The 18,494-nt window shown below is 45.9% G+C and overlaps 1 protein-coding gene across 1 annotated transcript in view; it reads right to left on the reverse strand.

Moving 5' to 3' along the window:
- Window positions 1-16,462: 16,462 nt before the first annotated feature.
- Window positions 16,463-18,494, reverse strand: part of LOC133541694 (meteorin-like protein) — a 33,440-nt gene continuing 31,408 nt past the window's right edge. The window contains exon 5 of the mRNA XM_061885243.1: window positions 16,463-18,481. Coding sequence (XP_061741227.1) covers window positions 18,153-18,481 — 329 coding nt within the window. The 3' untranslated portion in view covers window positions 16,463-18,152. The remainder of the gene's footprint in view (window positions 18,482-18,494) is intronic.

Raw genomic sequence — 18,494 nt, forward strand, 5'->3', positions numbered from 1 at the left:
GGAAAACTTTTGTTATTTTTTGCAAATATTAGCTCATTTGGAATTTGATGCCTGCGACATGTTTCAAACAAGCTGGCACAAGTGGCAAAAAAGACTTAGAAAATTGAGGAATGCTCATCAAACACTTATTTGGAACATCCCACAGGTGTGCAGGCTAATTGGGAACAGGTGGGTGGCATGATTGGGTATAAAAAGCAGCTCCCGTGAAATGCTCAGTCATTCACAAACAAGGATGGGGCGAGGGTCACCACTTTGTCAACAAATGCCTGAGCAAATTGTCCAACAGTTTAAGAAGAACATTTCTCAACCAGCTATTGAAAGGAATTTAGGGATTTTACCATCGACGGTCCATAATATCATCAAAAGGTTCAGAGAATCTGGAGAAATTACTGCACGTAATCAAAGATATTACGGACCTTTGATCTCTCAGGCTGTACTGCATCAAAAAGCGACATCAGTGTGTAAAGGATATCACCACGTGGGCTCAGGAACACTTCAGAAAACCTCTGTCAGTAACTACAATGTGTTGCTACATCTGTAAGTGCAAGTTAAAACTCAACTATGCAAAGCAAAAGCCATTGATCAACAACACCCAGAAACACCGCCGGCTTCACTGGGCCTGAGCTCATCTAAGATGGACGGATGCAAAGTGGAAAAGTGTTCTGTGGTCTGACGAGTCTAGATTTCCAATTGTTTTTGGAAACTGTGGACGTGGTGTCCACCGGACCAAAGAAGATAAAAACCGTCCGGACTGTTGTAGGCGCAAAGTTGAAAAGCCAGCATCTATAATGGTATGGGGGTGTATTAGTGGCCAAGACATGGGTAACTTACACATGTGTGATGGTATGGGGGTGTATTAGTGAACAAGACATGGGTAACTTACACATGTGTGATGGTATGGGGGTGCATTAGTGAACAAGACATGGGTAACTTACACATGTGTGATGGTATGGGGGTGTATTAGTGCCCAAGACATGGGTAACTTACACATGTGTGATGGTATGGGGGTGTATTAGTGAACAAGACATGGGTAACTTACACATGTGTGATGGTATGGGGGTGTATTAGTGAACAAGGCATGGGTAACTTACACATGTGTGATGGTATGGGGGTGTATTAGTGAACAAGACATGGGTAACTTACACATGTGTGATGGTATGGGGGTGTATTAGTGAACAAGACATGGGTAACTTACACATGTGTGATGGTATGGGGGTGTATTAGTGCCCAAGACATGGGTAACTTACACATGTGTGATGGTATGGGGGTGTATTAGTGAACAAGACATGGGTAACTTACACATGTGTGATGGTATGGGGGTGTATTAGTGAACAAGGCATGGGTAACTTACACATGTGTGATGGTATGGGGGTGTATTAGTGAACAAGACATGGGTAACATACACATGTGTGATGGTATGGGGGTGTATTAGTGAACAAGACATGACTAACTTACACATGTGTGATGGTATGGGGGTGTATTAGTGCCCAAGGCATGGGTAACTTACACATGTGTGATGGTATGGGGGTGCATTAGTGCCCAAGACATGGGTAACTTACACATGTGTGATGGTATGGGGGTGTATTAGTGAACAAGACATGGGTAACTTACACATGTGTGATGGTATGGGGGTGTATTAGTGACCAAGGCATGGGTAACTTACACATGTGTGATGGTATGGGGGTGTATTAGTGCCCAAGACATGGGTAACTTACACATGTGTGATGGTATGGGGGTGTATTAGTGAACAAGACATGGGTAACTTACACATGTGTGATGGTATGGGGGTGTATTAGTGAACAAGACATGGGTAACTTACACATGTGTGATGGTATGGGGGTGTATTAGTGAACAAGACATGGGTAACTTACACATGTGTGATGGTATGGGGGTGTATTAGTGAACAAGACATGGGTAACTTACACATGTGTGATGGTATGGGGGTGTATTAGTGAACAAGGCATGGGTAACTTACACATGTGTGATGGTATGGGGGTGTATTAGTGCCCAAGACATGGGTAACTTACACATGTGTGATGGTATGGGGGTGTATTAGTGAACAAGGCATGGGTAACTTACACATGTGTGATGGTATGGGGGTGTATTAGTGCCCAAAACATGGGTAACTTACACATGTGTGATGGTATGGTGGTGTATTAGTGAACAAGACATGGGTAACTTACACATGTGTGATGGTATGGGGGTGTATTAGTGAACAAGACATGGGTAACTTACACATGTGTGATGGTATGGGGGTGTATTAGTGCCCAAGACATGGGTAACTTACACATGTGTGATGGTATGGGGGTGTATTAGTGAACAAGACATGGGTAACTTACACATGTGTGATGGTATGGGGGTGTATTAGTGAACAAGACATGGGTAACTTACACATGTGTGATGGTATGGGGGTGTATTAGTGAACAAGACATGGGTAACTTACACATGTGTGATGGTATGGGGGTGTATTAGTGAACAAGACATGGGTAACTTACACATGTGTGATGGTATGGGGGTGTATTAGTGCCCAAGGCATGGGTAACTTACACATGTGTGATGGTATGGGGGTGCATTAGTGCCCAAGACATGGGTAACTTACACATGTGTGATGGTATGGGGGTGTATTAGTGAACAAGACATGGGTAACTTACACATGTGTGATGGTATGGGGGTGTATTAGTGAACAAGACATGGGTAACTTACACATGTGTGATGGTATGGGGGTGTATTAGTGACCAAGGCATGGGTAACTTACACATGTGTGATGGTATGGGGGTGTATTAGTGCCCAAGACATGGGTAACTTACACATGTGTGATGGTATGGGGGTGTATTAGTGAACAAGACATGGGTAACTTACACATGTGTGATGGTATGGGGGTGTATTAGTGAACAAGACATGGGTAACTTACACATGTGTGATGGTATGGGGGTGTATTAGTGAACAAGACATGGGTAACTTACACATGTGTGATGGTATGGGGGTGTATTAGTGACCAAGGCATGGGTAACTTACACATGTGTGATGGTATGGGGGTGTATTAGTGAACAAGACATGGGTAACTTACACATGTGTGATGGTATGGGGGTGTATTAGTGCCCAAGACATGGGTAACTTACACATGTGTGATGGTATGGGGGTGTATTAGTGAACAAGACATGGGTAACTTACACATGTGTGATGGTATGGGGGTGTATTAGTGAACAAGACATGGGTAACTTACACATGTGTGATGGTATGGGGGTGTATTAGTGCCCAAGACATGGGTAACTTACACATGTGTGATGGTATGGGGGTGTATTAGTGAACAAGGCATGGGTAACTTACACATGTGTGATGGTATGGGGGTGCATTAGTGCCCAAGACATGGGTAACTTACACATGTGTGATGGTATGGGGGTGTATTAGTGAACAAGACATGGGTAACTTACACATGTGTGATGGTATGGGGGTGTATTAGTGACCAAGGCATGGGTAACTTACACATGTGTGATGGTATGGGGGTGTATTAGTGCCCAAGACATGGGTAACTTACACATGTGTGATGGTATGGGGGTGTATTAGTGAACAAGGCATGGGTAACTTATACATGTGTGATGGTATGGGGGTGTATTAGTGAACAAGACATGGGTAACTTACACATGTGTGATGGTATGGGGGTGTATTAGTGAACAAGACATGGGTAACTTACACATGTGTGATGGTATGGGGGTGTATTAGTGCCCAAGACATGGGTAACTTACACATGTGTGATGGTATGGGGGTGTATTAGTGAACAAGACATGGGTAACTTACACATGTGTGATGGTATGGGGGTGTATTAGTGAACAAGACATGGGTAACTTACACATGTGTGATGGTATGGGGGTGTATTAGTGCCCAAGGCATGGGTAACTTACACATGTGTGATGGTATGGGGGTGCATTAGTGCCCAAGACATGGGTAACTTACACATGTGTGATGGTATGGGGGTGTATTAGTGAACAAGACATGGGTAACTTACACATGTGTGATGGTATGGGGGTGTATTAGTGAACAAGACATGGGTAACTTACACATGTGTGATGGTATGGGGGTGTATTAGTGAACAAGACATGGGTAACTTACACATGTGTGATGGTATGGGGGTGTATTAGTGACCAAGGCATGGGTAACTTACACATGTGTGATGGTATGGGGGTGTATTAGTGCCCAAGACATGGGTAACTTACACATGTGTGATGGTATGGGGGTGTATTAGTGAACAAGACATGGGTAACTTACACATGTGTGATGGTATGGGGGTGTATTAGTGCCCAAGACATGGGTAACTTACACATGTGTGATGGTATGGGGGTGTATTAGTGAACAAGACATGGGTAACTTACACATGTGTGATGGTATGGGGGTGTATTAGTGAACAAGACATGGGTAACTTACACATGTGTGATGGTATGGGGGTGTATTAGTGCCCAAGGCATGGGTAACTTACACATGTGTGATGGTATGGGGGTGCATTAGTGCCCAAGACATGGGTAACTTACACATGTGTGATGGTATGGGGGTGTATTAGTGAACAAGACATGGGTAACTTACACATGTGTGATGGTATGGGGGTGTATTAGTGAACAAGACATGGGTAACTTACACATGTGTGATGGTATGGGGGTGTATTAGTGAACAAGACATGGGTAACTTACACATGTGTGATGGTATGGGGGTGTATTAGTGACCAAGGCATGGGTAACTTACACATGTGTGATGGTATGGGGGTGTATTAGTGCCCAAGACATGGGTAACTTACACATGTGTGATGGTATGGGGGTGTATTAGTGAACAAGACATGGGTAACTTACACATGTGTGATGGTATGGGGGTGTATTAGTGCCCAAGACATGGGTAACTTACACATGTGTGATGGTATGGGGGTGTATTAGTGCCCAAGACATGGGTAACTTACACATGTGTGATGGTATGGGGGTGTATTAGTGAACAAGACATGGGTAACTTACACATGTGTGATGGTATGGGGGTGTATTAGTGAACAAGACATGGGTAACTTACACATGTGTGATGGTATGGGGGTGTATTAGTGAACAAGACATGGGTAACTTACACATGTGTGATGGTATGGGGGTGTATTAGTGAACAAGACATGGGTAACTTACACATGTGTGATGGTATGGGGGTGTATTAGTGCCCAAGACATGGGTAACTTACACATGTGTGATGGTATGGGGGTGTATTAGTGAACAAGACATGGGTAACTTACACATCTGTGAAGGCACCATTAATGCTGAAAGGTACATACAGCTTTTGGAGCAACATATGTTGCCATCCAAGCAACGTTATCATGGACGCCCCTGCTTATTTCAGCAAGACAATGCCAAGCCATGTGATACAACAGCAAGGCTTCATAGTAAAAGAGTGCGGGTACTAGACTGGCCTGCCTGTAGTCCAGACCTGTCTCCCATTGAAAATGTGTGGAACATTATGAAGCCTAAAATACCACAACAGAGAAATTGAACAACTTAAGCTGTACATCAAGCAAGAATGGGAAAGAATTCCACTTCAAAAATGTGTCTCCTCAGTTCCCAAACCTTTACTGAGTGTTGTTAAAAGGAAAGGCCATGTAACACACTGGTAAAAATGCCCCTGTGACAACTTTTTTGCAATGTGTTGCTGCCATTAAACTCTTAGTTAATGATTATTTGCAAAAAAACAAAAAAAGTAGTTTCTCAGTGTGAACATCATCAATCAATCAATGTTTACTTATATAGCCCTAAATCACTAGTGTCTCAAAGGGCTGCACAAACCACTACCACATCCTCGGTAGGCCCACATAAGGGCAAGGAAAACTCACACCCAGTGGGACGTCGGTGACAATGATGACTATGAGAAACCTTGGAGAGGAGGAAAGCAATGGATGTCGAGCGGGTCTAACATGATACTGTGAAAGTTCAATCCATAATGGATCCAACACAGTCGCGAGAGTCCAGTCCAAAGCGGCTCCAACACAGCAGCGAGAGTCCCGTTCACAGCGGAGCCAGCAGGAAACCATCCCAAGCGGAGGCGGATCAGCAGCGCAGAGATGTCCCCAGCCGATACACAGGCGAGCAGTACATGGCCACCGGATCGGATCGGACCGGACCCCCTCCACAAGGGAGAGTGGGACATAAGAGAAAAAAAGAAAAGAAACGGCAGATCAACTGGTCTAAAAAGGGAGTCTATTTAAAGGCTAGAGTATACAAATGAGTTTTAAGGTGAGACTTAAATGCTTCTACTGAGGTAGCATCTCGAACTGTTACCGGGAGGGCATTCCAGAGTACTGGAGCCCGAAATGGATACAATACAATCGGCAAGATAGGATGGAGCTAGACCGTGTAGTATTTTATACGTAAGTAGTAAAACCTTAAAGTCACATCTTAAGTGCACAGGACATACCTTAGACTAGATTAGATAGTACTTTATATATTCCTTCAGGATCATTTACATTTTTAGCACAATCCCATTCAAGACCAGACAGAACAGGTTCGCTGACGGGTCTGCCGGGTTCCAGCACCCATAACAAAAAAGGTGAGATACAGGTAAACAAGAGGGGGGATGGGAGAAAATAATAGAAAATTAAAATAAAATTTAATTAAAAAATTGGTCAAAGCCTGGACCCAGGAGAGGGGTCACGAGGGAAACATCAAAGAACACAAAGGACATTAAAGACATGCAACCAGACACTTCTACATACAGCTATGAATAAATAAATAAATGGGTTGTACTTGTATAGCACTTTTCTACCTTCAAGGTACTCAAAGCACTTTGACACTACTTCCACAATCACACACACATTCACACACTGATGGAGGGAGCTGCCATGCAAGGCGCTAACCAAGGCGCTTTTTTTTTTTCTCCCCTTGGCCTCAGTCTGCACCCCCTCTCCAAGGCCCAGGCTAAGACCGATTTTTTTTATTTCATTTTAATCTTCTATTTTTCCCCTCCCCCTTGTTTACCTGTATCTCATCTTTTTTTGTAAGGGGCGCTGGAAGCCGGCAGACCCGTCAGCGATCCTGTTCTGTCTCCCTGTAATGTTTGTCTGATCTTGAATGGGATTGTGCTGAAAATTGTAATTTTCCTGAAGGAACTCTCCTGACGGAATGAATAAAGTACTATCTATCTAATCTAATCTAAACCAGCACCCATCAGGAGCAAGGGTGAAGTGTCTTGCTCAAGGACACAACGGACGTGATGAAGTTGGTACTAGGTGGGAATTGAACCATGGACCGTTGGGTTGCACACAGCCACTCTACCACTGCGCCATGCCGTCCCCAATAATAAAAAGTAAAATAATCCCACCAACACGTCTTCCTTTGAGGAAGCGGTGCCTGGGGATTCTGTAGTGGACTCTCCTATGTCTGGGGCTGAGGTTGCTGAGGTAGTTAAAAAGCTCCTCGGTGGCAAAGCCCCAGGGGTGGACGAGATCTGCCCGGAGTTCCTTAAGGCTCTGGATGCTGTGGGGCTGTCTTGGTTGACAAGACTCTGCAGCATCGCGTGGACATCGGGGGCGGTACCTCTGGATTGGCAGACCGGGGTGGTGGTCCCTCTCTTTCAGAAGGGGGAGCGGAGGGTGTGTTCCAACTATGGTGGGATCACACTCCTCAGCCTTCCCGGTAAGGTTTATTCAGGTGTACTGGAGAGGAGACTACGCCGGATAGTCCAACCTCGGATCCAGGAGGATCAGTGTGGTTTTCGTCCTGGTCGTGGAACTGTGGACCAGCTCTATACTCTGGGCAGGGTTCTTGAGGGTGCATGGGAGTTTGCCCAACCAGTCTACATGTGCTTTGTGGACTTGGAGAAGGCATTGGACCGTGTCCCTCGGGAAGTCCTGTGGGGAGTGCTCAGAGAGTATGGGGTATTGGACTGTCTGATTGTGGCGGTCCGCTCCCTGTATGATCAGTGTCAGAACATAGTCCACTCCCTGTATGATCAGTGTCAGAACATAGTCCACTCCCTGTATGATCAGTGTCAGAACATAGTCCACTCCCTGTATGATCAGTGTCAGAACATAGTCCGCTCCCTGTATGATCAGTGTCAGAACATAGTCCACTCCCTGTATGATCAGTGTCAGAACATAGTCCACTCCCTGTATGATCAGTGTCAGAACATAGTCCGCTCCCTGGGGCGGCATAGCTCAGTTGGTAGAATGGCCGTGTCAGCAACTTGAGGGTTGCAGGTTCGATTCCCGCTTGTGCCATCCTAGTCACTGCCGTTGTGTCCTTGGGCAAGACACTTTACCCACCTGCTCCCAGTGCCACCCACACTGGTTTAAATGTAACTTAGATATTGGGTTTCACTATGTAAAGCGCTTTGAGTCACTTGAGAAAAGCGCTATATAAATATAATTCACTTCACTTCACTTATGATCAGTGTCAGAACATAGTCCACTCCCTGTATGATCAGTGTCAGAACATAGTCCACTCCCTGTATGATCAGTGTCAGAACATAGTCCACTCCCTGTATGATCAGTGTCAGAACATAGTCCACTCCCTGTATGATCAGTGTCAGAACATAGTCCGCTCCCTGTATGATCAGTGTCAGAACATAGTCCACTCCCTGTATGATCAGTGTCAGAACATAGTCCACTCCCTGTATGATCAGTGCCAGAGCTTGGTCCGCATTGCCGGCAGTAAGTCGGACACGTTTCCAGTGAGGGTTGGACTCCGCCAAGGCTGTCCTTTGTCACCCATTCTGTTCATAACTTTTATGGACAGAATTTCTAGGCGCAGTCAAGGCGTTGAGGGGTTCTGGTTTGGTGGCCCAGGATTAGGTCTCTGCTTTTTGCAGATGATGTGGTCCTGATGGCTTCATCTGACCGAGATCTTCAGCTCTCACTGGATCGGTTCGCAGCCGAGTGTGAAGCGACCGGAATGAGAATCAGCACCTCCAAGTCCGAGTCCATGGTTCTCGCCCGGAAAAGGGTGGAGTGCATCTCCGGGTTGGGGAGGAGACCCTGCCCCAAGTGGAGGAGTTCAAGTACCTAGGAGTCTTGTTCAAGAGTGGATGGTGAGATCGACAGGCGGATCGGTGCGGCGTCTTCAGTAATGCGGACGTTGTACCGATCCGTTGTGGTGAAGAAGGAGCTGAGCCGGAAGGCAAAGCTCTCAATTTACCGGTCGATCTACGTTCCCATCCTCACCTATGGTCATGAGCTTTGGGTCATGACCGAAAGGATAAGATCACGGGTACAAGCGGCCCAAATGAGTTTCCAGGTCTCTCCCTTAGAGATAGGGTGAGAAGCTCTGCCATCCGGGAGGAACTCAAAGTAAAGCCGCTGCTCCTCCACATGGAGAGGAGCCAGATGATGTGGTTCGGGCATCTGGTCAGGATGCCACCCGAACGCCTCCCTAGAGGTGTTTAGGGCACGTCCAACCGGTAGGAGGCCACGGGGAAGACCCAGGACACGTTGGGAAGACTATGTCTCCCGGCTGGCCTGGGAACGCCTCGGGATCCCTCGGGAAGAGCTGGACGAAGTGGCTGGGGAGAGGGAAGTCTGGGCTTCCCTGCTTAGGCTGTTGCCCCCGCGACCCGACCTCGGATAAGCGGAAGAAGATGGATGGATGAAAAGGATTTGCGAATCATTGTATTCTGTTTTTATTTACCATTTACACAACGTGACAACTTCACTGGTTTTGGGTGTTGTACTTATTTTTGTGCATTTTCCTGGATAAACAGCTCATAAACTACTTAATCCAGCTCGGTTCTATTCGGCTGCACTTGAAAGACCCTGAGAACATTAATCAAGTTCTCCGGCAGATGGTTGGGATTGTGCATGATTGATAGGAATCGTATTTAAATTTAAAAAAAAAAAAACTCTCTCCTTCAATAGGTTTTGAAGTTGGACTAGAACTCGATTACTTCTGGCTTGCAGCCCCAAAGCAGCCTGCAGTTGAAAATACCTTTTTTCCAAAGCCAAGACAGCACATTTGCTCCATCTTTGTGTATCAGGATCACTGAAAGGACACGCCCCACTGGAGGGTCTCATGCTGTTCTCATATTGTACCCCCGGGCCTCCGCACAGCAGTGGACCACATGGGAAAGCGGACCAGGCGGCGGGATAAACCAATTACCCCCCCCCTGCCGGCGAGTCGGGCTACATGCTTGGAGGGGAGGCCTCCTGGGCTTCTATCCCCTTGAAAGCCGGCTGGGATTCCCAGAGATGAGAATGGGGAGGTCTCGGGAGCCCGTGGAGAGGTTGGATTTGGTTTGGAACTCTGACATGAGAGCGCCAAGGGAAGCCAGGGATCGGACTCTTCTGGGACAATAGCGACGTGAACCCCAAAACTACAAAAAAATAAAAGTCGATGGGAGACTTTATTGTTGTGCCGTATCGATCAGAACGACCTCTGCAGCACGGGTGTCCAAACTTTTTCCACTGAGGGCCGCACTTGGAAAAATGATATTTTGTCATTTTCAAACCAGAACAAAATGTATGGATTTTTTATTTTTTTAATTTTACCTTTAAGGGTCCTGGGGACCATAAAGGGTCTCAGTCATTACAATTTAAAAAATAAGTCAAATTATTATTATTATTATTTTTTTATTTAACATTTACAATAAATCTCTATATCAACTTCAAGTTGATAATAAAGCTGCAAGCAGCGTTGGTCGGCTCCGCCTTTGGCTGCTGCCCCCGCCACCCAAACTCGGATAAGAGTTAGAAGATGGATGGATAGTAGCTACTATTATTATAAGGTATTGTGTGTAGAATTTTGAGGACAAAAAAGATTTAAATCCATTTCACATTGTCATTGTCTAATGTTAGTCCTAAGTGTCCCAATACTTTTGCCTAGTGTAAGTCATACGTGTCCCAATACTTTTGCCTAGTGATAGTCATAAGTGTCCCAATACTTTTGCCCAGTGTAAGTCATAAGTGTCCCAATACTTTTGTCCAGTGTTAGTCCTAAGTGTCCCAATACTTTTGCCTAGTGTTAGTCCTAAGTGTCCCAATACTTTAGTCTAGTGTACCTACCTTCTCTGCACTGTGTGGGCACGTTAGTGCTTCCTGCTTTTAAGCAGCCATCTTGAGACAACATCAGCCCAGTGGTTCTTTGAAGGGTCATCAAATCCAAACCATAAAATCCCCGTGGCTTCATAATACACCACACATTTTCAATGGGGGACAGGTCTGGACTACAGGCAGGCCAGTCTAGTACCCGCACTCTCTTGCTACGAAGCCACGCTGTTGTAACACATAGCTTGGCATTGTCTTGCTGAAAAAGACGGCGGTTAGATGGCAGCATATGTTGTTCCAAAAGCTGTATGTACCTTTCAGCATTAATGGTGCCTTCACAGATGTGTAAGTTACCCATGCCTTGGGCACTAATACACCCCCATACCATCACACATGTGTAAGTTACCCATGTCTTGTTCACTAATACACCCCCATACCATCACACATGTGTAAGTTACCCATGTCTTGGGCACTAATACACCCCCATACCATCACACATGTGTAAGTTACCCATGTCTTGGGCACTAATACACCCCCATACCATCACACATGTGTAAGTTACCCATGTCTTGTTCACTAATACACCCCCATACCATCACACATGTGTAAGTTACCCATGTCTTGTTCACTAATACACCCCCATACCATCACACATGTGTAAGTTACCCATGTCTTGGGCACTAATACACCCCCATACCATCACACATGTGTAAGTTACCCATGTCTTGTTCACTAATACACCCCCATACCATCACACATGTGTAAGTTACCCATGTCTTGGGCACTAATACACCCCCATACCATCACACATGTGTAAGTTACCCATGTCTTGGGCACTAATACACCCCCATACCATCACAGATGTGTAAGTTACCCATGTCTTGTTCACTAATACACCCCCATACCATCACACATGTGTAAGTTACCCATGTCTTGGGCACTAATACACCCCCATACCATCACAGATGTGTAAGTTACCCATGTCTTGTTCACTAATACACCCCCATACCATCACACATGTGTAAGTTACCCATGTCTTGGGCACTAATACACCCCCATACCATCACAGATGTGTAAGTTACCCATGTCTTGTTCACTAATACACCCCCATACCATCACACATGTGTAAGTTACCCATGTCTTGTTCACTAATACACCCCCATACCATCACACATGTGTAAGTTACCCATGTCTTGTTCACTAATACACCCCCATACCATCACACATGTGTAAGTTACCCATGTCTTGGGCACTAATACACCCCCATACCATCACACATGTGTAAGTTACCCATGTCTTGTTCACTAATACACCCCCATACCATCACACATGTGTAAGTTACCCATGCCTTGGGCACTAATACACCCCCATACCATCACACATGTGTAAGTTACCCATGTCTTGGGCACTAATACACCCCCATACCATCACACATGTGTAAGTTACCCATGTCTTGGGCACTAATACACCCCCATACCATCACACATGTGTAAGTTACCCATGTCTTGTTCACTAATACACCCCCATACCATCACACATGTGTAAGTTACCCATGTCTTGTTCACTAATACACCCCCATACCATCACACATGTGTAAGTTACCCATGTCTTGGGCACTAATACACCCCCATACCATCACACATGTGTAAGTTACCCATGTCTTGTTCACTAATACACCCCCATACCATCACACATGTGTAAGTTACCCATGCCTTGGGCACTAATACACCCCCATACCATCACACATGTGTAAGTTACCCATGTCTTGGGCACTAATACACCCCCATACCATCACACATGTGTAAGTTACCCATGTCTTGGGCACTAATACACCCCCATACCATCACACATGTGTAAGTTACCCATGTCTTGGGCACTAATACACCCCCATACCATCACACATGTGTAAGTTACCCATGCCTTGGGCACTAATACACCCCCATACCATCACACATGTGTAAGTTACCCATGCCTTGGGCACTAATACACCCCCATACCATCACACATGTGTAAGTTACCCATGCCTTGGGCACTAATACACCCCCATACCTTCACACATGTGTAAGTTACCCATGCCTTGGGCACTAATACACCCCCATACCATCATACATGTGTAAGTTACCCATGTCTTGGGCACTAATACACCCCCATACCATCACACATGTGTAAGTTACCCATGCCTTGTTCACTAATACACCCCCATACCATCACACATGTGTAAGTTACCCATGCCTTGGGCACTAATACACCCCCATACCTTCACACATGTGTAAGTTACCCATGCCTTGGGCACTAATACACCCCCATACCATCATACATGTGTAAGTTACCCATGTCTTGGGCACTAATACACCCCCATACCATCACACATGCTGGCTTTTACACTTTGCGTCGATAACAGTCCGGATGGTTCGCTTCCCCTTTGGTCCGGATGACACGATGTCGAATATTGAAATGTGGACTCGTCAGACCACAGAACACTTTTCCACTTTGTATCAGTCCATCTTAGATGAGCTCGGGCCCATCTCGTTTCTGGATGTTGTTGATAAATGGCTTTCGCTTTGCGTAGTAGAGCTTTAACTTGCACTTACAGATGTAGCGACCAACTGTATTTAGTGACAGTGGTTTTCTGAAGTGTTCCTGAGCCCATGTGGTGATATCCTTTAGTGATTGATGTCGGTTTTTGATACAGTGCCGTGTGAGGGGTCGAAGGTCACGCTCATTCAATGTTGGTTTCCGGCCATGCTGCTTACGTGGAGTGATTTCTCCAGATTCTCTGAACCTTTTGATGATATTATGGAGCGTAGATGTTGAAATCCCTAAATTTCTTGCAATGTCACTTTGAGAAAGGTTGTTCTTAAACTGTTTGACTATTTGCTCACGCAGTTGTGGACAAAGGGGTGTACCTCGCCCCATCCTTTCTTGTGAAAGACTGAGCATTTTTTAGGAAGCTGTTTTTTTACCCAATCATGGCACCCACCTGTTCCCAATTAGCCTGCACACCTGAGGAATGTTCCATATAAGTGTTTGATGAGCATTTCTCAACTTTATCAGTATTTGTTGCCACCTTTCCTAACTTCTTCGTCATGTATTGCTGGCATCAAATTCTAAAGTTAATGATTAGAAAAAAAAATAAAATAATGTTTATGAGTTTGAACATCAAATATGTTGTCTTTGTAGCATATTCAACTGAATATGGCTTGAAAAGGATTTGCAAATCATTGTATTCTGTTTATATTTACATCTAACACAATTTCCCAACTCATATGGAAACGGGGTTTGTATATATATTAGGGGTGTAACGGTACACAAAAATTTCGGTTCGGTACGTACCTCGGTTTAGAGGTCACGGTTCGGTTCATTTTCGGTACAGTAAGAAAACAACAAAATATAACTTTTTGGGTTATTTATTTACCAAATTTGTAAACAATGGCTTTATCCTTTTAACATTGTGAACATTATAATAATTCTGCCCACGTTAATCCACATTAAACTGTCTCAAGTTGTTGCTTCGATTAAATAAAATGAAAAAAACTTTCTTCTACATATAAAAAGTGCAACATGAAACAGTTTCCATTGAAACTGTTTAATGTCAACTCCATCCATCCATCCATTTTCTACCGCTTATTCCCTTTCGGGGTCGCGGGGGGCGCTGGCGCCTATCTCAGCTACAATCGGGCGGAAGGCAGGGTACACCCTGGACAAGTCGCCACCTCATCGCAGGGCCAACACAGATAGACAGACAACATTCACACACTAGGGACCATTTAGTGTTGCCAATCAACCTATCCCCAGGTGCATGTCTTTGGAGGTGGGAGGGGCCTATCCCCAGGTGCATGTCTTTGGAGGTGGGAGGGGCCTATCCCCAGGTGCATGTCTTTGGAGGTGGGAGGGGCCTATCCCCAGGTGCATGTCTTTGGAGGTGGGAGGGGCCTATCCCCAGGTGCATGTCTTTGGAGGTGGGAGGGGCCTATCCTCAGGTGCATGTCTTTGGAAGTGGGAGGAAGCCGGAGTACCCGGAGGGAACCCACACATTCACGGGGAGAACATGCGGGAAGCCTGTAGTTGACTTTTATTATGTAAATGTTGTATTTTTATCAACATGTGATAGCAGGGACCCTGCTATTCAAAACTAGGCTGCTACATTACTAATGATTCATGTAACTATAGCTGAAAAAATAGTACAATTGCAATAGGAGAGACTAGTCACACATGCACACACACACACACACGCACACACACACACACACACACACACACACACACACACACGCACACGCACACCACACAGAAAAATGAGCTAATGTTACGCTAAAAGCTAATTAGCCCTCACCTCAAGCCTATACTGTGAGCTAGCTGAGCTGCAGTTTAAGTTTCTAGAAGGTCAACGGGCTCATAGTGATGTTTGTAATAGTTGTGACTGGGAATTGTTTAGTATTATTTTGGTAGAGTGCGCTGCTCCCCTGCTAAACGAATATCTCTGCTCGATGCCGAAGCATTGACTACATCGTTCTGAAGTCTGAATACGCACTGCTGATTGGCTGTTACATCGCTCTGAATACGCACTGCTGATTGGCTTTATATGTAACCAATCAGATGGTTGTGTGGGCGGGACAATGCTTGCTGCTGAGACAGAGCCAGAGAGGCAGAAAGCAGAGCAGCTTGTGAAGATTTCTGCTTCAAAACTCATTCGGTACACCCCCGTACCGAAACGGTTCAATACAAATACACGTACAGTTACACCCCTAATATACAATAAATCATACAGCTATACTGCCCCCTTGCGCGTGTGCCGTCAACTCAGGAGGGATTACTAGATGTTTTTTTTTTTTATTAGACAGTGATAATTGTATACATTACAAAATACTATACATACAATAGAGGTAGTCCATACAACACATACAAAAAAGATCAACAACTATAAGCCGCCACTTATAGATTAGATTAGATAGTACTTTATTTATTCGGTCAGGAGAGTTCCTTCAGGAAAATTACAATTTTCAGCACAATCCCATTCAATAAAAAATCGGTCTTAGCCTGGACCCTGGAGAGAGGGTGCAGACTGAGGCCGAGGGGAAAAAACAACAACAACTCATATCCATAGAACACATCCCTCTTCCATGTGTGTAAGAGGGAAACATCAAACATCAAAGAACACAGAGGACATTAAAGACATTAAAGCAGCAGATACAAGCAGACACTTCTACATACAGCTATGAATAAAAAGTAAAAGAAACATATCCACTGTGGTGGCCTCTGCGGTGTTCCACGCCATCGTCCGCTGGGGTGGAGGGAGCATGGCCAGAGACAGGAGCAGACCCAACAAAGCAACCAAGACAGCCGACTCCACTCTCGGCCAGCGTCCAGTCCGCATGGATGAGCGAGGATACGTCCAAGGTGACTGAGGTGTCCGACACAGTCACACAGTCCCAAAGGGTCCCGGACCAAAAGGCAAGAAAATATAATAACAAATAGGTCATATTTATAAAATTCACGTTTTATTCACCCTGAAAGGGACAAGCGGAAGAAAATGGATGGCTGGATGGATGTTTTTTCACTAAAATCTAATTGTTTCTTGACACTCTCAGGAAAATGTTTTTTTCTGCTCAATAACAAACTTGGCAAAAGTCTAACCCCCCTCCCCCACTTCAGTTCAGAGGTCAATTGTCCCCTAGGAGCCAGCCAAGTGAACAGCAGATACAAACACACTTCTACATACAGCTATGAATAAAAAGTAAAAGAAACATATCCACTGTGGTGGCCTCTGCGGTGTTCCACGCCATCGTCCGCTGGGGAGGAGGGAGCATGGCCAGAGACAGGAGCAGACCCAACAAAGCAACCGAGACAGCCGACTCCACCCAATGGATGAGCGAGGATACGTCCAAGGTGACTGAGGTGTCCGACACCTGCTCACCCAGCCAAGACACCTCGAAGCCTCTCCGTCCCAGTGCTCAGTGCTAGCTCCGCAGTCCTGTCCCCTCATCCGCATCTCCTCCAGTCCCTCCATACCGACTTCGGTGTGGCAGCTGGTCTCCATGGCCAAAAGGCTCCCGGGAGGCAGGTCCAGAAGTCCACAAAAAATACATCACAGAGGTCACGAAAGTGCCACCTCTTGTCACACAGTCCAGGCAAGAAAATATAATAACACATAGGTCATATTTAGAAAATTCACGTTTTATTCACCCCAAAAGGGACAAGCGGAAGAAAATGGATGGATGGATGGATCTAATTGTTTCTTGACACTCTCTGGAAAATGTTTTTTTCTACTCAATAACAAACTTGGCGAAAGGCCGGACTGGCAAAAGTCTAACCCCCCTCCCCCACTTCAGTTCAGAGGTCAATTGTCCCCTAGGAGCCAGCCAAGTGAACAGCGGATACAAGCAGACACTTCTACATACAGCTATGAATAAAAAGTAAAAGAAACATATCCACTGTGGTGGCCTCTGCGGTGTTCCACGCCATCGTCCGCTGGGGAGGAGGGAGCATGGCCAGAGACAGAAGCAGACCCAACAAAGCAACCGAAACAGCCGACTCCACCCAATGGATGAGCAAGGATACGTCCAAGGTGACTGAGGTGTCCGACGCCTGCTCACCCAGCCAAGACACCTCGAAGCCTCTCCGTCCCAGTGCTCAGTGCTAGCTCCGCAGCCCTGTCCCCTCATCCGCATCTCCTCCAGTCTTTCCAAACCAACTTCGGTGTGGCAGCTGGTCTCCATGGCCAAAAGGCTCCCGGGAGGCAGATCCAGAAGTCCACAAAAAATACATCACAGAGGTCACGAAAGTACCACCTCTTGTCACACAGTCCAGGCAAGAAAATATAATAACACATAGGTCATATTTATAAAATTCACGTTTTATTCACACCAAAAGGGACAAGCGGAAGAAAATGGATGGCTGGATGGATGTTTTTTTCACTAAAATCTAATTGTTTCCTGACACTCTCTGGAAAATGTTTTTTTCTGCTCAATAACAAACTTGGCAAAAGGCCGGAGTGGCAAAAGTCTAACTTCCCTCCCCCACTTCAGTTCAGAGGTCAATTGTCCCCTAGGAGCCAGCCAAGTGAACAAGAGCGGGGCCACAAAGAGCCTGCTCCTCTCCCCTGGAAGAGGCCAATGATGGGGGAGACAAAGACCGACTCTCAGCCTGACGTCCCGCAGAACCAAACAGAACCTCAGTCCGAAGGAAAGTCACAGAGATTCTGCCGTGACGCCTTAGCGGTCTGGTAAATGGACAAAAAGTCTTTATAACGTGGGGCGCACCCCAGCCAGGCTTCCCCGAAGTGTTCTGACCCCGTGAAAAGAAACTCTCCGTCCCCGGGCCTGATGCCACACTGCAGGTGTGCCCGGATGACGCCGCGCCACGGGTTCAACGACCCGGGAGCGTCAGAATGACGGCGGAACACGGCGCTACGCTGCCAGTGAACCCTCGCCGCCGACACTTCCACCAACGACAGGTGACCAGCCAGGTCGTGCAGCACCTTGTCTATGTTGCCTCGGACCACTGCCAACCAGCA

The sequence above is a fragment of the Nerophis ophidion genome, linkage group LG23, assembly GCF_033978795.1.
Source record: "Nerophis ophidion isolate RoL-2023_Sa linkage group LG23, RoL_Noph_v1.0, whole genome shotgun sequence".
In the NCBI taxonomy this organism is placed as follows: Eukaryota; Metazoa; Chordata; class Actinopteri; order Syngnathiformes; family Syngnathidae; genus Nerophis; species Nerophis ophidion.